At 38.2% G+C, this 25,656-nt stretch overlaps 1 protein-coding gene across 3 annotated transcripts in view; it reads left to right on the forward strand.

Annotated features, from left to right (window-relative positions):
• Positions 1-640: 640 nt before the first annotated feature.
• LOC111859762 (vesicle-fusing ATPase-like) overlaps positions 641-25,656 on the forward strand; it is a 44,566-nt gene continuing 19,550 nt past the window's right edge. Inside the window, exons 1-9 of one of the 3 annotated variants that reach the window (XM_023842731.2) lie at positions 664-746; positions 11,403-11,420; positions 13,548-13,633; positions 14,752-14,851; positions 19,330-19,369; positions 20,887-21,053; positions 21,471-21,578; positions 23,276-23,351; positions 23,786-23,941. In XM_023842731.2, coding sequence (XP_023698499.1) covers positions 735-746; positions 11,403-11,420; positions 13,548-13,633; positions 14,752-14,851; positions 19,330-19,369; positions 20,887-21,053; positions 21,471-21,578; positions 23,276-23,351; positions 23,786-23,941 — 763 coding nt within the window. In that variant the 5' untranslated portion in view covers positions 664-734. Of the gene's footprint in view, positions 747-11,402; positions 11,421-13,547; positions 13,634-14,751; positions 14,852-19,329; positions 19,370-20,886; positions 21,054-21,470; positions 21,579-23,275; positions 23,352-23,785; positions 23,942-25,656 lie in introns of all 3 variants that reach the window. The other 2 variants (XM_023842733.2, XM_023842732.2) reach the window with 2 other exon arrangements.

The following is a 25,656-nucleotide window of genomic DNA, read 5'->3' on the forward strand; positions in this document are numbered from 1 at the left end:
GACCTTACTGAAGCAAATATGAATTACACTACACTGCCAGCAGTAGAAGCAAGACATTTTTTTTTAAACCTTCGAGTTATTGATGCAGTTTTTTGCAGTTACATTTTACAGTTTTTACAAATATGCAACTCACCCTTACGCCTTTACATAATTACACTTTTCACTAATTGAATTGACTCTACCACCCGGCCCCTTGCGCCATCAAAAAATGTCAAAAAATGTGCTTACGTTTGTGTTTCGCCAGTTCCCTGCGCAGAAAACTGAAGCCCACATATAAATGTAAATAATAATAACACATTTATTTCAAGTATATTTTCAAGTAGCATACGCATTTAATGGGGGGGCATTTACGATGTTATTTATGGGGGCACTGGCCCCGCTGCACCCCCACCCCCACTCACCCACCCAAACCGCCCCTGTAGGGAACGCGGTAAGAGGTGAAAGAATTGCAGTAAAGGTGAAGAAGCTGTAAATCGCATTTCATGAATAATATATACATATCTGGACCTGTGAACACCAGAAAAAAAAGATTCAGCGAAAAGCAAGCACCCGAACCAGAAAAAAATAGATGTCTAATTATTATGAGCGTGTTTTATAACCATTTTGTCTGTGTGCAATGGTTTGCCGGTTGGTCGTGACGCGCATGCGCAGACTGTCCGCTATTCGCTGTCAGTGATCCGTGCGGGGAGCCGAGTCATTCAGCGCTGACTGCAGTGGCATCGGCACATACGAAAATGGCGGCCCGAGTAAGTCTTAGTAATCATTTACTAATCCGTAGCAGACTCGGCAATCTAGGACATGCATTTAATTCGGTATTCTGCAGACACGACCGTGTCTTGTTGTTTACAGAACGTAATCGGTGAATATGTCCGGGACTTGCTGCAGACGGGTGACGGTGCACCCGGTATATAGCAAGTCATCTTTAACACTATGCTCCGTATGCCTGCCCTTTTTACATCCTTCAGGATCACAATGAATTCTGTATTTAGATCGGCGTTTTGCAGAAAAATCGCCGAACGCGTATTATGTTGAGATATGAAATGGGCTGTTAGGTTACCTAGAAACAAACTAATGCTGAAAGGACTAGGGGATGGAGACGGGACTGGTGTGTACTGGCATACGATGCTTGTTTGACATTTACCAGTTAACGTTACCTGGATCTTAAGGGGAAAATACATTATTTGATGTGAATTACCGCATACCCAAATACCGCATATGATATGTTAAAGGTTTAACAAGGCGATGCGTTGCAGGATTATTTTAATCCTAGGATAATAAATAAATAAATGAATGAATGAATAATACATAAATATGGTAAAAAGAAAGCCATTTAACCTTGACAGGCCCTGAGGGAATAAAGTTCCTTTCATGCGAGTTTTATTTTATTTGTTTTTGCGTACCTTTTACGTGAACTCGGTGATGTCACCATTAAGGTGAAAGCCCTTACATCCGATGTATTAGACGATGTATTAAAATGGTTAAAACGGAGGCTCTAACGTCTCCTCGTCATGTAAACGTCGCAAAATTCTAGATCACAACTGCAGATCGGCTCTCCACCATCAGTAGATACAGAGCTACTATAGACAGTAGCTTAAAGACGCAAGATATTCTCTGTATGGGTTTGTTTGTTTGTCTATTTAAACAACAGTAATAGTTTCCTTAACATCAGTATCATATTCTGGCAATCATTTGGAAAACAAACCATAAGTCTTCGATCTGGTTTTTCTGTCTTACCAATGTGATAATTGAATATTAATAACGCGGATTATACGTATACTTTATATTATGTAGTAAAAAAAAAAAAAAAAATATATATATATATATATATATATATATATATATATATATATATATATATATATATATATATATATATTACTCTATGTGTACTAATACTGACTCATGTCCGTCTTAGATGTAATGTCAATTAATCACCCTTACTTCAAGAAAAGATTTACTAGAAAAAGGAATTTAGTGTTATGGAGAGAGTTCAGTGTTTCTGTTAAGTCACAGTGTTACAAAGATATATTGTCGTTAGGTAATGCATATATGCATACTTGCACTCTTCACATTTTTAAGTATTGAATTTCCAGAACCTTTACATTAAATATACTGTACCTGTCAAAAGAACATCTACTTCAAACCAGGTTTCTTATTATTATCAAAACTTTAACCATATAATTACATATTACATGTTAATAGGCAAGTATATAACATGTATATGTATTAGGGATGTGCATCTCCACTTCTGAGGCGATACGATACACTTCTCACTAATGTATCAACGACCCGATACATTAAAGGTACATATGAAGCATCTACTATTGCGATGTGATTGACCCCTTTTGCGATGCAGTAGGATTCGACAAGACATGATGCGATGCATTACCAGACACGCTAACTTGGGTGAGACTTGGCCAACGGACAGCAGTGGAGTACTGGAGATGAAAGAGTACACTTGAGAAATAGGTTAGAGGGGGAATCAATCTAAATATAAAATTATTGGTTATATTTCTAAATAATAAAGGCATAGGGCTTCTACTAATAAATAAATATTTATTTAACCCTGGCTATATGATGCTTCCTGCTGATAACTCCAGTGGACAGGGCACGCTAGCCCTGGGACCCTCCCGTCAAGGCACTCTGCGTTGTGTTTTGGTGTGTTGGTGATGTCATGTCGTGGCGATGAGGGTGCTGGCCCAGGTGTGGCACAGTGACAGCAACTGTGGTGCCAGCCTGACTTCAGTTCTGACCCAATGGGGAGTGCAATCCGATGGGAGAGGTGGGTGCAGGTTAATACAGTCTGCAGGTGAATATGACTTATACAACAAAATAAAACTAAAGACTTGATTGTAGGCCTAAATAAAAAAAATAACAAAGCAAAAACCAAACTTTGGACTGTATTAAAGATTCTTCCTCACTTTCCCATAAACATAAGGACGAGTTGCCGATTCTTCTCCCTTCACAAACACAAGAGAGCTTGCTTTTGCATGCAGTAGTTTACTATGGGAGGTATTTTCTGCAAAAATCCTGCCAAAATGAAAATTAAAATGAAATAGCACAATTTGCATTTTAATTTTCCACTCATGAGTCAGATGCGAAAAAATTAAAAATATAATTAAAAAACCTTTTTGTCTTTTCATTTTCTGATTTGACTTTTCATTTCCTACTTTGCTTTTTCATTTTCAAGTTCACAACATGTAAATATATGTTAATTGGAGCATGGGAGTGGGCTGAGCTATGGATCACTGCTGCACTTTCTCAGTACGTTTGCCAATTCCGTTGTCTTTGTGTTCCTTCCACAGAGTCATTTGTGTCGCCCACACTAATGGCAGTTACACACGGCTACTTATTTGCACCTTCCGATTCATTTAGCTTCTTATTCGCAGCGTCTTATTTCGTGGCTAAAGTTAGCTTCTTATTCGCAGCTTCACTGGTAGGTTTGCCACCCACGATTTGCGATTTGTGGAAATTTATATGTGGTCTAATCATAATCTATTATGAACCCTAATCCTAATATGTCCCTTTACCAATGAAAACATTATTATACGTATTATAATACATTTTAAACAACCTGTTAACCTAATGAATTTGGACAACATAACACTGACATTCTCACCTCTTTTCCATGTGTATTTCTCATCCTTTTTGCTGCCTGCAGAAGTCCCTGCTGTCCCTCAGTGAATGTTTCGAATTCCAAGCATGATAATTTAAAGTTTAATTTGATGTACTGTTTTGACCAAAAGTTGCAAGGGGTAGATTTTTGCATTTGCTTAATACAAAACTGTGGTGCTACTTTGTTTTTGCATAATTTTACAGTGCTGCTTTTCCTTCATATTTGACTGATTTTTTGGCTAGACACAAAACACGAGTGTCGGATTACGCTGTAGCACGTATATTTATTTCATATAAGAATTTCACAAGTCTCCCTTTAATGAAAGTGGTGGAATTACCCAATCATAATGTGATTTTTCTTTCGTACCAGTGAACTGGTTGCATGACACTTTGAGCAATTGTACACATTGATTTGAATAAGAAGCCACATTTCCAAATGGAATGTGGAGGTTACATTCATCTTGGGTAAGGCAAATATGAAATGCATAGTACACAGCAGGCACGCAACTATAAGGACACTGAAATTAGCCTGGGCTAGATAGGTACGTGTTATAGGCTAATTAGCTGGAAACATGGCAGCCTGGGCTAGGCTAATTTCAGTGTTTCCTTACAGTAGCATACCTGCATAAATATGTGTGCTACAGCTTAAAAATTCTATTCACATTTTATTTCGTATTTTCAAAGTGTCTTAACTATAAACTGTGCAGTATGTGCCGCTGCGAACATTCCCATTAAGGAAGCTGGGAATAACTTAAGTCGTGAAATAAGATGCTACGAATAAGAAGCTAAATGAATCGGAAGCTGCAAATGAGTAGCTAAATTTGACCCCATGAGACTTTGCCAATAGTTTGGGTGAAATGGGCAACCATGCGCAAGGAACACAATGACAGTGGAATCAGCAAATGCACCAAGAAAGCGCAGCAGTGATCCATAACTCCATCCACTGCCTGAGAGGGTCCTCACTGCAGCCTGCGGGAAGGGGCGGAGCGATATGTGGGCGGAGCATGATATCACACAATTACCATATAAGGATACAAGGTGTAAAGATGGCGGATGATACGGTGTGCATTTGTTGTTTATACTGTCATGTCACAGTAATAAAAAGCTGAAGGATTTTAGTGTTTACTAATCTAAGTTTTTACTAAACTAAGAATGTCTACAAACACTGTGCATGCCTTTATGGGCTTTTAAGTAGGACACAATGGTATAGAAACACATTAACGTTAGGTTTCGAGATTCACTGACATGAGATTAGGAAAATATACACATTAATGCAGTGTTTCCCAACCCAGTCCTCGGGGAACCCTGTGGCCTGTACTACAAAGCGGGGTTACTTGTCGGATTTAAGGTACCACAGTTTAAATGGACTTCATATTCGCTCACTTACATTTTTCCCAGACCACCTTAAATTTGAGAAGTTACCCCTGTAAGCCAGTAACCCCGCTTCGTAGTACAGGCCACTGGACTGTCCACGTTTTTGCTCCCTCCCAGCTCCCAGCCAATCAGGAACACCGAATACCTGGTACAGGCCCCAAGAGGGTCTAGCTGCAGACGCCTGTAGAATGGAGCTCCACCCGAAATACGTCACCTCCACAGGAATCACGTGATCTTTAAGAGCTCCGGTTACGGTTAGGGTTAAGGTTAAGCTTTTTGTAACACAGAGTTGAGGTCACGTGTTTCCTGTGAGATGTCACATGACTAAAGGTATCCCATAACTCATTCCAAACCCATAACTTTCTTTAGTTGTTGCTGATTTGTTAGTGGTGGAACCCTGGATCTAGTGGCTTGTTCCATCTCATCCCGCATATTTGCAGAGTTGTATTGAGATCTGCAACTTGGAAAGGCAGCTGTAGTCTGAACATGAATAAAATGTCTATGTTCAGCAAATTATTATGATTATGACTAATTGCATTATGTCAAAGTTTCCTCCTCACACAGTGCAGCACTAAATAAATCAGCATTTACTGAGTATGAAATATTTGGTGCAAGTTCAGACTGTCATCTTTGTCAGCTGTTTGGTATTTTTGCATATGTGTTTTACCATTGTAATAATATCACTTTTCAGTTCATAATCGTGTTTTAGGTGAGCGCATGTTCTGGGACAATTTGCTGATCACAGAAAGCACACAGTAGAGAATGGCTGCCCAAAGACGTGACAAAGCATCTCAAAGGAAGATACCAACAGTCTGTGATGTCAGTAGTTTGCAGGCTAAGTTGCTGTGTTGAAGTTGTAGACTTGCATTAGCTCAGTGTGAGTAACATGTGATTAAATACTTCTACCCTACTTAAAGTAAATTACTTGCTTTATTCCAGTGCTTATGCTCACTTAAATGGTGTAATTCTCAAAATCATCTTATTGTTTTATGTCCATATTTCTTAAACATATTGCATTAATTGTTTAATGTTACTGTTCTTGATCTTATTGCTGGTACTGTATGGCATAAATTCAATGCCAGACCTGCTTTCTGATACTGTAATAATAATAATAATCAATCCTTTATTGTCCCTGTGGGGAAATTCTTTTTACGCCTCCCTCAACTTGCTCTTTGTAGCGTAAGCTGCCACCTATTAGGGCGCCCAGGGAGCTGGGGGTCAAGGGCCTTGCTCAAGGAGCCGCAGACCTGCTGAGGCTGGGTTTGAACCGGCGAACTTGTGATTACAGGCACAGCACCCTGAGCCACACGCTGCCCACCATATGATTATTCCATATTCACCTTTTTGAGTATTTCACAAACTCTCACATAGCTGTTCTGAGTGACTTTTGAGTCATTGAGATTTTTTCCTTTCTTACTTTTTTCTTATTCAGGGTTGGGAGGCGGGGGGGGGGGGGTTCCAGAGCCTATCCCGGAGGCAACAGGCACAAGGCATGAAGCAACCCAGGATGAGGTGTTAACCCATCACAGGGCACACACACACCATTCACTCACACATGGACACCTACAGGCAATTTGGCAACTCCAATTAGCCTCAGCATGTTTTTGGACTGTGGGGGGAAACTGGAATACTCAGAGGAAACCCCACAATAACACGGGGAGAACATGCAAACTCCACACACATGGAACTCTGGCGGTAACTCGAACCCCAGTCCCAGAGGTGTGAGGTGATAGTGCTAACCACTGCACCACCGTGCCCCCCCCTAAGATTTTTTTGAGTATTTATTTTTATAAAAACCCTCCCAGATTTTCTCTTCAAACCTCTGAAACAAGCTGTTTTTATATATGTACAGGGCCTGGGTCATCTGTTTAACAGGCACTTTTATCTAAAACGACATACAGATGAGAGCAGGGTAGGGCAACCCTATGAGCAGTTGGGGTATAAAGGCCTTGCTCCACTATTCCAGCCACAGGATTTGAACCAGAAACCTTCCAATCACGACCCACAGAGTCTGACTATACCCCAATTATAGAATTTTGTGGAAGTTTATTCTGTAGATGACTGTGATTCAGTTTGATGCATACTGTATATTTGTATCTCTGTGCATAGGACTGGTACTGGAATGGTTTATAGACATTGTGAAAGTATCTGTGCTTGTCTGTTGTGCTGGGATGATGTGTCGATATAATTGAGTATGCGAATATGTCAATTAATGTGTGGTATATGTCAGTGCGTCGTGTCACCGTGAAATTTGTAGAGGGCAAGGTGGTAGTGCCTAGTAAAGGAGATCTTCTGTGCAGATGAGCATGGAATCAAAATTCTTGATGATCATTATATTTTTGTGTAATTTAGCTGATACCATTACTTACCTCTGAGCTACTTCCCAAGCTTGGGCGGGGGGTGGGGGGTGCTGACAGTAAAACTTTATTTTCAGAGGAATGATGATATATTTTTTTATTGCAAGCTCTTTGCACTAATGCTGGACTGCTAAACAGGAATTTGTGTGTTATTAAGATGAAACTCCAGTAGTTTCTTATATCCAGTGTTACGTAAAGTTAAAATCTGATCTGACTGTTTATACTGGTATCCAGTCGAAATTACCCAAGTTTTTGTTATATATTCAGTGTTGCCTGAACTGCATTACTTTTGTTAAATTATGTTACTTTTGCTATCAGGACTTTATATTTATTTGGAAAGCTTTTAAGTTTGCGTACCTTGCTGCACTGTATTTTGTCGTGGAACGGACTGGGTAGGCAGGAGAATCGGGGAATGAGGGATTTATTATAGGAAGTCACACTCAGAAACTTAGGACGTCAGACGTTTACAACGTTAATGATCAGACTGGGGAAAACATACCTAAAGCAGACTTAAATACATTGGACTAACCAACAATAACGATAAACAGCTGGTGGGGGTGTGGCATATGGGAGGATCGGACGAGCAGGTCATGACAGTACAGACACTCCTCTACTTAGGAACTTTCAACTTATGAACGTTCAGAAATACGAACGAAGAGGACTGTAAGTCCAAATTGTGTTCATTGGGCTCCTGTTTCCTGTCTGCAACATCAATTTTTTTTTCTGTGCACCAATTCCACCTAGTACAACTTCTGGCCGCTACTCCCGCCGCGCAGCAGCGTAGCGTGCAAACTCCCAGCATATCCTAGTTCTTTGTACTTGCGTATACCCTTAAAACGATGTTGAATAACGACTTACAAACATTTCAAGCAAGTAGAGGAGCATCTGTATTAGATCTGTATCAAATGCTGATATTCTGTTAGTAAGCTTTTAATGTTACCTTTTTACTAATTAATTTGCTTTTTTTTATGGTGTAGCTGAATTTTTTATTAAGGTTATTCAACAAATTAGCTGTTAAATTAGTCGACTAATCGAAAAAAATGAACCACCAAATATATCAATACAAAAATACCTGTTAGGTGCAGCCCTATTTAAATGAAATGCTAATTTCAGACTGACTATATGTGTAGTTGAAATAGAGAATGTATTTCTAATTCCTTCTTCCTCTGGCTTGTCCTCTTGCACTCCCCTTTATAAGCCCTGAGGTGTGCTATATTTAGACTTTCTGCTTAGAGTACAGCATTTTCTCACAAGGAGATAAGAGGGTGCCTCTTGGATCAATGCTATGAATGGGGTTGGTAATGAATTATCTCCCTGTGGAGCCTTAATAAAAAAGACATGTATCATCTCAGCCAGCTGCATGCTTTGTGTTCATTGGTCACTGTGTTTAATTCTTATTATCTATTCACAGTACTGAACTGTTTTGCTTTTTTCTGTTGCTGTTGTAATAACAATATCAGCTGTGTGTATGGTTTTTCACTTTGGTATACTATTGGCCAAAATTGTGGAAACACTTCTAATTTTTATAAATTGCAGAATTTTATTCCAGTTATTCCAATTACTTATTTAATTATCCAGTGTATGATTCTTGCAAATATTCTTTGATTGTTTATAAACATTACCACCAATATTTGTGTAATAGTTTTTAAAACATTATGCAAAAAATGCTTGGTGTTTCCACTATTTTGGCCACTAGTGTAGTTGCTCCTTTACAGAATTAAAATTCTAACACAGATTATTAGTGGTCTGTTCAGTTCCAAATTTTAATGACTATCTTGAAAATACCTGCCAACTCCAGATAACATTTCTAATGTTTGGCTGCATCAGAATGCTCAGTCCGTATTATCAGTCCCAGAACATACATATTGAGACAAACATACAGGCTGGCAAAAGGGAAAGTGTTATCAATTATCAGAGGAGTGTATTTTCTTTACAGCTGTTTTAAAAACACATAATCATGATTAATCAGGATTAATTTATGGCAACATATGTGGGTTGATCAATGCCTTAATATTAGGGGTGAAACAAAAACGTTACATGCTACTTTTACATTTTTTGCAAACTATTTGAACTAGTTTCTTCTGGGAGCAGAGTAGGAAGGTTAGAGTCAGAATAAATACAAAGGCATTCCTTAAGTTGATAATCTTTTGGAAAAGCTTTATACAACCTTCCATAGAGTTAATAATTTGAACTTAAATACTGCACACACAAATTTAGCAACACACATATCGTCTTTTGTACCTGTAGGCCTACTTTGTGCTTTAAGGTGCAGCAAAGCATTTTCAGATGTTTGGTATTGCTTTTGTATTGCTTAGTGTATCCCAGGCTGTGCAGAGAGTTACAATGTAAAATCCCAGTCTTGTACATTAAAAAGAGGTCTTACATTACAAATGTACACCTGGTCACCTACTGGACTAGTGAAATGTACACCTGGTCACTCTGAAGACTGTGCATAAATACAGAAAATATAGAAGGTATACAGAGTTAAAGTAATAGTATACTTTACTATAGAGTGTGCATATAGAGAAAAACATGTCAACAAAAATGTAAGTAAGAATAAATGTTTTAGTTGTGCAATGAACACTTCTTATTTGATTTTATTTGCAATTGGTTTAGATTAGCGATGTAAAATGATAAAAATGTTTGTAATTTTGACATGGCAATAGTGGCCTTGTGGTTTGTGATACAAATGCCTAAAGGATGCTGTAACTGATTATTTTTGAGCTGCTCTCTTCAGAAGGCATAGCAGAAGAATACTTAATATGGTGTGAGACCATTTGGCTTAATACGTAAAATATTTTAAAGAGCTTCGAGAAGGCTGAAAGTTGCATAGTGTATAATGCCTCTTGCTAAAATGGAATTCATTTTGTGGGTGGTGCTGAAGGACAGCTCCAAGCCCTTTTGCCAGTAGGTGTCAGTATTGCAATATTTCAGGCTCTTCAAGCTTTTCTCAGACTCTTTGTGTTTAAATTACAAAGGGCACATTTAATATTTATTGGGGTGTAAATCTTTGGTCACAAGGCGATTCGATTGCTGTTGTTGAGGGAACGATTTGATGAGTCAGAAGTCTTTCATTTCTATCACGAATCGATTTGATTATGGTAACATAAATTCAAACCTTTTGACTTCACTGAGGTTTTTTTTTAAGTATTAGCATGGGCACTTAATTATACACTATTAATGGAATACAAAGAAAGCAGAACTTCTGAATTTATATTATTAAACAGGGAAAGAAGCCAGTGTAAACTGTCAAACGGCCAACTACTGAACTGTAATGAAAACACATCAAGGAAGTACTATTGATTTGGGGATTAGTGGAATGACATTATATTGTTTTTTATTTAGTGGAAAATGAAAGATTGATCAGCGGCACAGATTTAATAATGAATTATGATGATGTCGCTGGCTGGTAATTAGAGACCTCTGATGAGTGATGAAAGACCCAATGAAATCCCTCACCCTCCATGACAGAAGATGCCTGATTGTCCAGTGAGAATGTCTCTATTGGAGTTTGAGTATCTTTACATTACAGATCAATGTGTGTGTGTGTCTGTGTGTATGTAATATGTAATATAATGTGCGTGTGTATATATAATAGTGTTTCTTCAACGGTACTTTACAAGAAAATTTGTTACAATGTTACAAACACTTAGGCAAGAAAAACATGAAAAAAATCAGCTGTTGAGTTACTCCTCAATGTAAATGTATATGCTCAGTTTCTCTGTTTCAAGACTTGGGGTCAATTTCATTGTGAAGAGATCTGACAATTTACTTCAAAATTAATTTACTTTCTCTAATTGCAATTAAGTGGTATGTTTTGGTAGACTGATTTGTCCAGTTGTCAAAATCAGAATGTACATTTTATGTTAACAGACATGTCAGTAGTAATGTGAGAATTGACCTCAACTCTGAACCCACTTCATTATTAATTTGAAATGCTTCTTTCGATGCACTGAACTACCGACTGGAGTACCATAACGGGGATTTTGGCATTTTTGCGATCTGTATCTGATATCCTCTTCCCCTCCCTTTCCCTTGCGTACGTTTGGCCCCCAGGTCGTAATATTTTTCAAGGTATGTATATTTTATTGAAAGCAAGAAAAACAATATGTCAGTTGTCCTGGGGGATGTTTGTAATCCTCATTAACACAACACCATTTTTGTTTTAAATGAATAGATGGTTTTGACAACCGGGCAGAGTCAGTTGGTGTATGACGGCAATTTTGCTTAATTTGGGGAGAATGCTAAAGAAGAACACATGAAAAAGTTGTTTTTTTTTTGTTTGATCTGTTTCAGTAGAATTATTTAATCACTCACTTGCAATCTTAACACTTTCTGAAATATAACGCTGTACCCTACAGTGAGTGGAAAGATGAGGCTGCATGCTGTCACAATGACTAACTGCTTTCGTTTGGCTGCACTGCCTGCAGAGAAGGTACAGTGCTCAGGACGCTTGCCTTAGCCAGAATGTTGATGATAAATCCACGGGGTACATTTGGCTCTTTTGTTGTATATTACATTTCAGAAAGATATAAGGTAAATGTATTGATGTTGAGAAATATTTTACATGATTTTTTTTTCTGCTCAGAATGGTTTATATGCCTATTATTACACGTTATAATATTTATAAATATAGTTTCTTTTTAAAATCCAGCACCACGACAACCTTGATGCGATGACACAATTTCCAATGTACGGTTTATCAGTGGTGCAGAAGATGTGAAGTGCAAGCTTTTTGTTTCTGTTTGAAAGAGTGAAAGGTTTAGGGTGACAGCCTTTCAGATTGCCGAATGGGTATGGGAAGAAGCATTAAGCTAAGACAAATATGCTAATGCTTCATTTCTTTTGCTGTTATAGTGGGTGTTATAGTTTGTGCCCTGTCTCATTTTTGGATAGAATTGGCAAAAGCCTGTTTTCATTCAGTTATCTCTAACTGGCCATCAAATGCTGTCCCAAGTGGACAGGAGTGATATTGCGGCTGTGGATGCAGAGGGTCTCCAGGCCTTATGCATGTCTTTCAGCTGCAGTAACCCGGTGTGTTTAGACATGCTCTAGCATTGACAAGGCTGCCTGTATAAATGCTACTGTGAATGGCTTATGCTTGGCTGAAAAACGGAAAAGTTCGGAATCTGATGCTGCCGCACCTGTGTCAACAGGAAAGGATTTAGTGTGATTTCAGATGTATATGGATAAAAGCTTTAAAAGATTTGCATTTCACAGTATGCAAGCTTCATGGCCGGAGTACCTTGCTAGTAACAAATGATTAACCTGAAATAAAAGCTGAATGTTCTCAGAAATCATTTTAGATAGGAACAACAAGCAGGGCCTCTGATTAAATCATCTTCTGTGGCTGGTTTCCAGTTGAAGTACTCTCAAGAGTTGGGGTGAACTGTAATGTAGCATCCTACAGCATTACTGTATTGAAGTTCGGGTAAGCTGCCATTGCTGTGAACATCACTTACGCGCCCCCTCCCCAGTTCATGCCTAGCCACACTGGGGGGAGGGAATTTATTGTTGTCTATGATATATATATATATTTACAAATTATGGTGAAGAAAATGGAGAAAAAAATCTATTGACTCCGAAGGCTGCTCTTCTTCTCTTGGTTTGGTTTCACAGCTACAGGTTGTGTGCAGGGAAGTAGATAACCATTACAAACGGCAAATGCTGAGCTCTCCTCATAACCCCGAAATAAATTTAGTGGTAATATGCTGTGTTGCTTCGAGGTAGGTATCTGTAAGCTGCCCGGTCATGTTGAGTCTGACTTCACTTTCATACTCAGCAGGGTGGTCCGCAAACCAGTGCAAAGACATGAGGTTTATAGGATCATTTCTCCACGTGATTTTTGTCAATTAGGGATAGCTTGCTTACCTGTGAAATTTTGGCCTGATTGTGAAATGTACTCCATTCTAAATATTTTATTTGTATTTGTTACTATGTACATATTCCTTCTTAACTGGATAAGTGATTAGTAACCAATTAAAAATATATTAAACAGAAAATTGCACTTGGTGTCTGAGTAAGATTCCAATCTCACAATCTTCACAACTGCAGTGTTTTTTCCATAGGAAAGTTCAGATCTCTTCAGAGTTGGACAGAACAGCTAACACCCTAAAGAGGCCCTTTGTGTCATTGTGCTATAATGAAAGTTGCATTTTTGGTGTATTACTGGAACTTTATCAAATTCTCTCTTTTCTTCAGACGATGCAAGCAGCTCGATGCCCAACAGATGAGCTTTCACTGACTAACTGTGCTGTGGTGAGCGAAAAGGACCTTCAGTCTGGGCAGTAAGTACAACCAGTTGTAGTGAGACAACTGATATACAGAGAAGTCATTGTTTCTAATTTGTTTTTGTTTCTTCTCAGATATTTATGAATCCCTTTTGTGATACAAAAGGCTATTATAGATAGATTACCTGCAGACCAGATTGAGTATGTTGTCTATCAATGGTGCAACAATAAAATATTTATATAATTAAAATATTTATATAACACAAAATATGATATTTGTACTCCATTTTTAACTTAATGTCTATATTAGAGATGCACCGATTCGATATTCGGATCGGTATCGGAGCCAATCCAGACCTGCTTGACGGATCTGGTATCAGTCATATGTGACCAATCCACTTCCAATACTTACTTATTTAGGTTTCTCTAAACATTCTCTAAAAAGATAGCTCCTACTTCGTGTTAAATCTATTTGTACAATCAATTGCATGACAGCTCTTTCCCATTTTAGATGTGCTTTTGTGACATTCAAGCTGAACACTAATGCTGCCCCTCAGTTTTTTGCTACTCAGTGTGTGTGAGCGCAGTGACTTCTGCCTCCTGCGATGTCATGCATATACAGGAGCGTAAGAACATCAGCTAAGAGGATGACGATCTGGAAGTCTTTGATGCTTTTAACAGCAACTAGTAGGAAAGCGGTTTGCAGTCTTTGTAAAAACAAAGTTTTGAGAGGTGGGAGTAGCATTTAGTGGAGTGTGAGACAACGTGAGTAATTTGAAAAAAACAATAGATGATTTGGGACTCGCTAGCTTAGGCTGTTTTGTGCATTTGCTGCAATTTGAGGGGCTGCTATTGCAACGAAGTGTAAGTGACCTTGTTGCCAGTGTGAGAAAAATTGTGGAGCATTTTAAGGAGTAACATTGTCTTTCTATTTGTTTATTCTAGAACAGTAAGGATGTAGAAAACCTATCATTATTAGTTTTAAATACTAATTAATTGATAGTGAAACTAACTACATTTTTAATTTATTGACTCTGTCCCATTCTCTCAATATGTGTTAATCAGATATGTTCCTCTGAGTTTTTTGAATAATGTGTTGTTGTAATTTCAACTGTTTCTGTTCTACAGGCTACTCAGATCTGATTGTTTTGTTAACCCGCTGCTATTCCCTGCAGACATGTGACTGTGAAGACCACACCCACCCACAAGTTCGTCTTCACTGTCAAGAGCCACCACAGTGTGGTTCCAGGGACGATTGCTTTCAGTTTACCACAGGTATAGTTGAAAGATATCTATTTATTGTATGCCCTGGACAGGGAATGCGTCTGGTTTTAGGACCAGTCCACCGCCCTGCAAATGCTTTCTTGTTAAGACAATAACTCAAAAATTATTTTATGAATGATTTTCAAATGTTGCAGAGGCATTTCATGTATAACAACCTGCAACTGATTAAGTTTCGAGACAGATCAGCCAAAAACGAAAGGGGCGTCATAGTGATATCAATGAAAAGGACAGTTTTGACACTTGATTTTGTTAGAATGATAGTTAGAACTGAAAAAGTATTTGAAGGATCTTTGGAACTTTGTAGGCACATTGTATGGGTGAGGAACTGGGACCGGCCAAATTTCGAGACAACTTGTCCCAAAATTGAAGCATTGCTGCTTAGTGGCAGCAGAAGGGGAATGGTGATAGCAGGTGACATTTAAGGCCCTGTTCACATCTGTTATTAACATGCGTGATCCGATTACAAGTAGACAGCACAGGTGTGAGCGCACCCAAAATGCATTGAAAACGCATCGAGATCTGATTGCTCAAGCCACATTCAGAGGTGGCAAAATTAAAGCGTGTAGGTAAGAATGTTCTTTCAAAAGTCTACATAATGGATATGTTAATAGAAACATACAGTGGTACCTCAGTAATCGAACTCATTAGAACTCTAATTTCTTAAAAGTCGAACCAACCAGTTAAAAAAAAATGACCTAGAACTCGATCTGAATCTCAGAAGTCGAACCGTGAACTCCGACCTAAGATAACTTGTACGCGCGGGGAAATGAGTCACGTGGCATGTCTCTCAGTGGAAACAAAGGGTAATGCTTCAGTCTCAGCCTCGCATTCTCTGTGATAGCATTGGTTGTTGGTGATAGTGCTTTTTTATTGAAAATATCAGGTATACACTGTACTTTATATCATTTTGGTAGCCATTGCTCACCAAAAGTTATGCAATAGTTGTACAAATGTTACAACCTAAAAGTTTGCGATTTACAAACAAATTAACGAATACAGAGTAATAATAAAAATAAACAATGGACCGCATGGCATACACTCACTTTATTTTTTTCTCATGTTTTGCTTTTGTTCCTACATTAAATACCAATTAATTGGTTTTCCATTATTTCTTATGGGGAAAATTCGATCAGAACTCGAACTTTTTAGGATTCGTACCTGAGTTCTGAATGGATTAAATTCGAGTTCTAAGGTACCACTGTATAATAGTATGATTGTTTATATGGTTTTGTATTGGGCTGTCTGGGAGCTTGAACTCCCAGTCAGAAATCCAGTCCCACCCTGTCCCTGACTACTTTTACTTAACTTGCTCCAAGTCAGACATATAATTCAGCGTATCAGACAAAAATAATGAACCTCTTTGTTGAAATTTTCACAAATTTTGAGCAAAATTTGAGCTCGATTAAAAGGCGAAATATTATCATATGGCAACCAACACAATGCATTACAGACTGAACCCTTTGCCCTTGAATAAAAAAGTATTAGCCTGCCCTCAGTATATCTTAGACTTTTTTAATATGTACATTTGTATCATTTTGACACGGTATAAAAATGCATGCTTACAATGTGAAAAATTGAACTATATTGTGAAATTATTTTCACATTTCACATTTGCATTATGGGAAATAATTTGTGTTGAGGTGAAAATAACAGCGTTATTGCGAAATACAATTTAAAGATTATCTGTAATGTAATACCTTTTATTGAATTATTTAAAAATAAAGGGGAGAATTTCCTAGTTCCAGAAAACGGTTCTGGTTACTGAGACAATTTCCTGTGATGGGAAAGTACCCATTAAGACAAGTCACACAAAGTGCTCCAGGGTCACCAAATAAATGGCCTGCCTGATACATGGCCCTGCATGCCAGCAATCACCCTGTATTGAAAAATAAAATACGTCCCATTTCACACCAATATAGCAATGTGATTTGTCTCAAAATGTTTGGACTGTGTGATCAACCCCTCCCCCCTGCAGATTTTATCGTCATGGACCCAGGGAGGTGGGGGATGGCCTCCCTTATTTTAAAAAGTGTTAGTGGTAACCCGAGTGACGATTGATTTGTTGGCGAAGCTGTGCAACTTCATTTAACCAAACACAATGACACAGTGAAGAAAAACAATGAGATTCTGAAAAGGCTGATTGATGACATTTAATTTTTGGACAGGAGCTGTTATTCAGGGGACATGATGAGTGAAAACTGTCGGAAACTATAGATGTGCCTTCCCACTATGACCATGTTCTGTTTTTGTTAGTGTCATGATATAATGTAGAGCATGGGTTGCTAAACGTTTCAGTCTGTGATCTTGATATTGATGACCTGGAGGGTGGGAGTCCCATCACTCGATGGGGGGTTCCGTCTTGGTAGATGTAATGCAATTACTTGTCTTACAGTTAATATGGAATGACATTTTTTAATTTGTAACATGTCATATTGTGAGAATCAATTTGCAACCTCTAACTGCTTTCTCACAACCACCAGAGGGGGTCCCCCACATGTACAGTAGGGCAAAACAGTAAAGCTGTGTGACCTAGGGTTGAGACCATGGGCTGAGAGATATATACAAATGTAGTCAGCCCTGCATCTTACCTCGGTTTGAACAGTTGTGATTTGGGAAACAGCTTTAACGCCAAAATGCACAATTTCAAATTGGTGTGCAAAGTGCGTAAGCGTGGATTGAGCTTGATGTGTGTCAGCACACTGTCTGTTGTTCAGACATCCACTGCTCAGCTTCCTAACTTAGTTGTTATCAAGCACTGGTTTGTGGCAGTGCTGTACTCGTACTGTAATGTGCATGTACAATGTCATTTTTCCCTAAACAATACATTATAATAACTACAATGCTATTTTCACATAGAATTTACATTATATAGATACAGTTCTGTAATCTAGGCATGATTTAAAGTATACGACAAGTTGGGAATAGGTGTATATGCAAAGTAAATAGGAAGTGAGCAGTCATTTCTTGAATTGACGTGTTAGAAGCAGGAAAAATGTGCAAGCATACGGATAGGGAGCATCTCCAAAATGGCAGGTCTTGTGTGGTGTTCGTGTTATGCAATGGTCAGTACCTCCCCGAAGGTGCTGGCTATGATAGAAAGGTGTCAGAACACAGAGTGCATCGCAGCTTGTTGCATATGGGGCTGCATAGCCAAAACCCAGTCAGAGCACCCATGCTGACCCCTGTCCACTGGTGAAAGCACCTGTCAGAACTGGATCGTGGAGCAATGAAAGAAGGTGGTCTGGTCTGATGAGTCATGTTATCTGTTACATCATGTGGATGGCCAGGTGCATTTGTGTCATTTACCTGGGGAAGAGATGGCATCAGGATGCACTATGAGAGGTAGCGTGATGTTCTGTGTATTGTTCTACTGGGAAACCTTGGGTCCTAGTATCCATGTCGATGTTACTTTGACACGTATTGCCTAAACATTGCTGCAGACCAAGTACACCCCTTCATGACAACGATATTCCCCTGTGGCAGTGATCACTCTCTGCAGGATAATGCATCCTGCCACACTGCAAACATTATTGCGGAATGGTTTGAGAAACATGAGTTCAAGCTGTTGACTTGGCCTCCCGATTCCCCAAATCTCAATCCAATCAAGCATCTGTGGGATGTGCTGGACAAGCAAATCTGATCCATGGAGACCCCACCTCTTATTGGACTTAAAGGATCAGCTGCTAACTTCTTGGTGCCAGATACCACAGAACACCTTCAGAGGTCTTGTGAGGTCCATGCCTTGAAGAATCAGAGCTGTTTTGTTAGCACAAGCAGGGCCTACACAATATTAGTAGGTGGTTATAATGTTATGGCTAATTGGTGTATGTGTCATGACTAGGACTCAGAGCATTCAGGTAAAAAAACATTTATCGCCTTTCACATTTCCAGTTGATCCATCAAGTTATTCTAGAAATCGTAGCGGTTGGGGGGTGTGGGAGGACAGGGCTGTCTGGGGAGTACATTTCTGTCATTCCGACAGCATCCTTTCTAGTTTTTTGTGTTTTGTGTGCAGTACATTGATTATTAGGAAATCACGAGTCAGAGCACTTCACCCATGTATTTTGTATGGTTCTGTAGAGTAGGGTTTCTAAGTAGGTGGCCTAAACCTGAAACGTCATTTGCTTTTTTTGGTTTTAATCGGAGTCCTCTATTATGAAATCCACTGAAAAGAATTTCTGTGAATCACATCATGTACTGTCATACTTTTCTCCCTGGCTTGATAGTAACATTTCAAAGAATTGTTAATTTACAAATAATGCCAGTAGGACTGTGATGTTGTCCTGTTAACATCATTCAGGTACCCAGTTTTAAGAGCTCACAGAGATTCAAAACTGTAACTAATAACCTGAAAAATTAGCACTATATTTAAGTATGTGGTTTTAGCTATAGCTACAGCAGCTTATTGGTCTACCCTCCTTCCTGTTTACTAGCTATTGCTAACTTGTATCTGTTTTTTTTTTCTGTAGAGGAAATGGGCTGGCCTCTCGATTGGTCAAGAAGTAGAAGGTAAGGGCTGATGGATGGATTTGTTTACTGATTAGAATGTTTTAAGAATGACATCATGTTTTTGTTCAAATCAGAAATTGCTCAGTTCAAACTGAGAATTCTTATGCACAGGTTTGCTATCTTTCCTGTCATTATGTCTCTGGAATCACACGTTTCATGCTGTAACATTAAAACTTATAAGTTCTGTTAATTTTTAATCTTAATAATGAACCTAATGTGTAGTGTTCCCAGTTCATTCAGTAGTAACTTTGTACATATACAGGTTAGGACCATAATTTAGATGGTTTGTATTATTCTCTAAAAAGGTCTAGTTAGGAAATGACAAAGTAGAGTGACATGCAAAGTGTACAGGGCAGTACTGTTTGTGTGGGAATTGGTAATAAATAGAGGTATAACGAGATCTTGTGTCACGAGATCTTGCGATATTACAACATGGCAAGATTTCTCGTCGGAGTGAAAAGCGGTCTCGCGAAGGTGCGGCAAATCAGCTGATGTAAGCATGTCAGCGTCTGATGAAATTACCATAGTAAATTCCCCAGACACTTTTAAATCTTTTGTGTGGCAGCATTACGGAAGAGGATTAGGGCCACCATGAAAATATTATTTGAATTCTGACTTTAGTTTAGAAAAAAAGTGAGAATCCTGAGAATAAAGTCAGAATTCAAATAATATTTTCATGGTGGCCCTAATCCTCTTCCGTACAGCATTTTGGGTACTCAGTGGAAAATATAAACAGCAAAAAGGTGACAGACAAAACACAAACCATCTGTAAGCATTGTAGGAAAATAATGCCGTACGCAGCGGCTAACGCTACTACTATGTAAAGCCATTTGCAGCACCATCATAGCTCTTTACTTAAAATCCACTGCACCAGTGAAGAAAACATTAAAAAAATGTTTTATGTTTGTTATTTATATTCTATTTTATGTTCAATTGAGTAGTCAGATACAAGAGAAGCCTGTCATTTGAGTTTATGGTGAAATATTTTATGGTGCTAGATATTTGAGATATTTGTTCTGTTCTTTACTGCATAAGATGATGATGATTATTTAAAACATTTCACCATACATCTGCATTATTTAGCATTTTTTGTCTTTCAAATTAATCAAATAAAAGGCTGCTTTCCAATAATATATTTCCTCTTTGAAGTCTTCCTTAAAATATTGTTAAAATACCGTCTCGTTCTCGTGAACCCAATATCGTGTCTCGTCTCGTCTCGTGAGCTAAGTATATCATTACACCCCTAGTAATAAATGAAATAAAAAGTCTATTGTTCAAGCTAGCAGACTGTTATTGGTTGAGGTTTGGGGTGTCCAAGTACTATTTGCAAATTTTCATATTTGCGGGGATGTTCCACCCCTAACTCTCGTGAATGTGAAGGGGTGACTATATTATTGAATTTCAATCTGTTGGTTATGTTAACCCGCTCCCACCAATGCATCCCCCTGTCAGGAGTAGCGGTTTTGACTGGTAAATTGATTTTTTAAATATAACTTAGTCCTCTAATCTACCCCCAGTGTCCAACTACAATTTTGACAAGTCCAGGCAGTGTGTTGGAGCCATGACCATTGAGATTGACTTCCTGCAGAAAAAGAGCACAGACAGCAGCCCCTACGATTCTGACAAGATGGCCAGTGAATTCATTCAGCAGTTCAACAATCAGGGTTTCAGCGTGGGGCAGCAGGTAGGCAAGATTGCAAAAGAAAAGGCCTTGGTCATGTTTTCAAATATCCAAAAAGCATAAGTTAATGGTTATTATGAAGCCTGTAATTTGTTGTTTATTTTGGTTTTAAATTAATGTTCAGTGTTAATTGCTGCTGACATTTGTTTGAATTGGGACTACTGCCAGTATTCACTGGGATTGTTTAATTTTATCTCTCGCATATGTGCATTTTATCTTGTACTCAGTATGTCTTTGAGCATTCAGGTATCTCACTTTAAAAATCCAAGCCTCATTCTGCAGTTTTGGTTTACCAGAGAGGATGCAACTGCTCTCTCTGACTTGAATTTAAAATATTTAACTGTGCAGGCACCCAAACAAAAGCATGTTATTCTCTTTTTGAATCAGACAGTTCTTCTTCTGGTTGCCTTTTCCTTGCAGCTGGTTTTCAGCTTTTGTGACAAACTATTCGGGCTAATGGTGAAGGATATTGAGGCCATGGACCCGAGCATCCTCAAGGGGGAGCCAGCTTCTGGAAAGAAGCAGAAGGTACAGACGATACTATAGTATTATGTTGGGTTTCAGTGCGAGTTGATGTACTTATTTTAAATTGAGTTTTCAGTGTAACCTGGATTGCAATGCAACTTGTTTGTATTTACCTACTGTATCTTACCTCTTTAAGCCCAGCCTTGGCAAAGTAACCTCATGACCGTGGGCCTTTGAGCAAGGTCCTTAGCTGCCAGCTTATTATTGTTATTATTATTATTATGAAATAAAAACATGTCCTTACATTGCTTCATTCAGCCTTTGCATGTAAGCCTGTTCCTATGTTTTGTGTCTGTGACAAGCCCCTTAACAAAAGGCATGCACAATAAAATGGGTCCATAACAAAACTGTGCACCTTGCTGCTTAACAGAAAACACTGGTTTTAATGAATGTGGTGATGTCATACAATTAAGACTGTGAATGGTTAAAGAAGTGAAACACGAACCCCTCCCTCGTTGACCCAGGGACATGTTGAACTCAGGATTTGCTTCCGAAGTACCACTGCCTCATGCAGCTGGCCTACAGAACATGGAGCCGTTGAATAGAATACATACATGTGCAAATAATCATTCATATTAAACACAGCTGTTATGGTTAAATAGAATCAAGACAAACTTCATTTATCAAATGCACAACATTGCAGTGTACAGCAGTATATGCAGGCAATGAAATGAATGCAGCTAATAAGTGATACAGACAGATACAATTTAGTGAAGGGACATAAAAATATCCAGTGTGCATGTAAAAAAACCTAGAACAGGGTCATCTTCTAAATTAAAAAAAAACACCCCTCAGAGATCTCCATTGTCATATGACTAAGGGAGAATAAAACAAGAAGGACTCAACTAAACCATATTATATAATTCCTAAAGCCTGTGTCTTAAACTGGCAAGAAGGAAGTCACACTTGAGAAAAGCTTATTCTCACCTTCATTATGCAAAGATCTTGAAGAACTCCATCAGTACCATTAAACATGGTGCTGGTACAGTCATGCTTTTGCTGGGCTTTTCATCAGCATGAAATGGAGGATTTGCAGCAGAACTGATAGATAATGATATAGTTGTATTGTGAGTAGAACGTGCTACAAAGTCCAAAGACAAGTATGACTACAAGATCACTGTAAACATGGGTTCCCCAGTTCTTCTTTTAGAGGGCCAGAATGCAGTACAGTTTGTATATTTCCCTGCTCAAACACATTCTAATCAGCTAATTACCTGGTTTAGTAGGTGTGTTTGGGAAATCAGCAAAATGTGTTGGATTTTGGCCCTTAAGGACCAGAACTGGGGAACCCTGTTGTAGACTGCTGCTATCCAAATAACACGCAACAGCAGTTTTGCAAGGAAGAGTTTGCAAGAACTCAATACTTATAACTAATTATGAAATAACAACTGTGGGTATTGCATATATTGCTACTATTTATAGGTTAATAGTGAGAGTATATCTGTTCTTTATTGGAATTTTAGTTTGTAACATAACAAAACAAGGTTTGTTCAAAGCAAGGTCTTTGCTTTCCACGTCCACTGTTATCCATGTGTTCTATTCAATGTTTGAAGTGGGCATTCAGATGCCTGGAACCGCTACTGGTTCATGTTTTGTGAAGACCTGTTGAAAGCCGCCTTAATACATAGTTCTTTGTTCTACTGAGGGCACCATTTGTAGCATTGTGATTTTTAATAGTTCTTCCTATGTTTCTGTTTTAGATTGATATTGGCCTTTTGGTAGGGAATAGTCAGGTGATTTTTGAGAAAGCGGAGAGCTCTTCCCTCTCCTTGGTGGGTAAGTGGCATATCAGCTGGCACACTAGTGTTGGCCAATTTCAAGAGGGTGCATTTTGTGTTATTTGGCTGTGAAGAAAAAAATCCCATTGAAATGCTGGAAATGTGGCATGGGATACTTAAAACAACAAAGTGTAAAACCGATCATTAACCATCATTCAAGAATTCAGGAATAATGCTTGTTCATTTCATTATGAAATAATATGTATATATCTGTCTTTAAAAGGTGTCTTGTAATACCATAGCTTATAAACTATAGATATATGTCTATTCTGCTATGTCTATTGTGAAAACACTAACACTTATTGTTAAAGGACTATGGTAATATGAGTTATGTATAATGCCTTATTGCTGTAATTTTGTTGTTGAAACCAGATTTGTGAGAAATGAATTAAAATAACATAATGTATTGGAATAAACCCTACCCCAACTCAGGAAAAGCCAAAACCAAAGAGGCCCGGCAGACCATCATTAACCCTGACTGGAACTTTGAACGCATGGGCATTGGAGGTCTAGACAAGGAGTTCTCCGACATTTTCCGTAGGGCTTTTGCCTCTCGGGTATTCCCCCCGGACATCGTGGAGCAAATGGGTGAGTCCTGAGATATCAAAGCAGACCTCTGCTCGGTCACCACAGTAGGATGTCTTCCTGGCATTCCGCTTGCATTTGCATTGCTGCAAAATGCTGTTTGTAGATTGTATGTTCAAGTTCAGGAGTGCATTAGCGGCGCGGATAAACAATAAACTAGCAATTTGTATGATAGGCCAAAGTGAAAGTTTAAACAATGAAGTCACATAATTTCTTTTGTTTGTCTTCAAACATATTTTAAAAATCAGAGAGAATTGATATGTTACAGAATTAGTTCATGAGAATGACCCATATGGTTCTTGTTTTATTAATTATATATTTTACAGTATGAATTATATATTAATTTGGAGATTAAATGTGTAAATATTTATGATTGTAAGGTTTAAAATTAGGTGTAATCAATCACAATCACATAAAACTGTGCAATTAGAGTTAATTTAAATACATTATTTATTATTACTATTATTTAATTTACATCTTTATATATATATATATATACACACACACACACACATACACACACACAAACATGTACTCACACACACAAACTGCACATATTCACATATCTTTCCTGTTTTACCTGTTTTATATAAAAGAATGGGTAACCACCTTGTTGGGAAAAAATTCTGCCAATTGACATGCAAATGAAATGTGCAGTAAATGAATACATGTAGTAACATGTCACACCTAGGACTTTTTTCAGGAAAAAAAACACATATATTGACTTTTCAGTTGATATATTCAGTACTTCTTGAAATTGTAGAGGACTGTGAGTGTGTGAGTACAGATTAGATGGATGGAGCAGGTGACAGGCATGTCCAGGGAATGCAATGCTATCTTTATCAAAGCCCCCCCCCCTTTTTTAGTATTTGTTCTTTTTTTATTATGTGGAAAAGGAACATGTTATTTTAGTCGTGCAATTAAGTCTTTTGGGATATGTGATATCCCTTAAATTGCACGCTCATCCCATATTGAAAAATAAATTTCTGTACCCGGTTTTGAACTTGTATTGCCTTATAGTTTTAGGCCACGCAGAGGCCGGGGTTAGCCTCCATATTTTTTCGCAATCTAAGGTGGCGTCCTTAGTGAGGACTGATTTTAATTGCTGAAGGCTTGTGTGTCCAGTTAGCCGAACACAACAAAACAGTGAAGTAAAACCATGATATTCTGAAAAGGCTGATTTATACAATTTAATTCTTGGGTGAATAGGAGCTCGTGTTTAGGGGACAAGAAAAGAGTGAAAACTGACAGGGAAACAGACTGTAGATGTGCGTTCTAGCAGAATAAGACCATGTTAGATTGGGAGACATATGTATTATTACAAAGATTTGAGTGAATAAATTTACTACCGTAAAACCCATAGTTTTTGTGCACTCATTTTTAGACAAGAACACAAATAACTAAAACGTTACATTGAATTATATTCAATATTGGTGAGTGTGGAACGAATTGATTAAATGGGTGAAGGAAGTGACATAGTCCTGGGAATACCTGTTGTTCAGACAACCCCCCTTTCTAGTTTATTAATGAATTTGGGGAGAGCCAATCAGGCCAACATAAACAAAAATACTGCTAATTAGAGAGATTAGCTTCTTAACAAAATGGAAAGTAAAATAAAAAAGCACACAACTTGCATAACTCGCTATCTTATCATAAGCACGGAAGAAACTAATGGCTACTCACAATGTATGCAATATTTCCAAATATGTAGATGCTAT

This window comes from Paramormyrops kingsleyae, chromosome 22, assembly GCF_048594095.1.
Source record: "Paramormyrops kingsleyae isolate MSU_618 chromosome 22, PKINGS_0.4, whole genome shotgun sequence".
In the NCBI taxonomy this organism is placed as follows: Eukaryota; Metazoa; Chordata; class Actinopteri; order Osteoglossiformes; family Mormyridae; genus Paramormyrops; species Paramormyrops kingsleyae.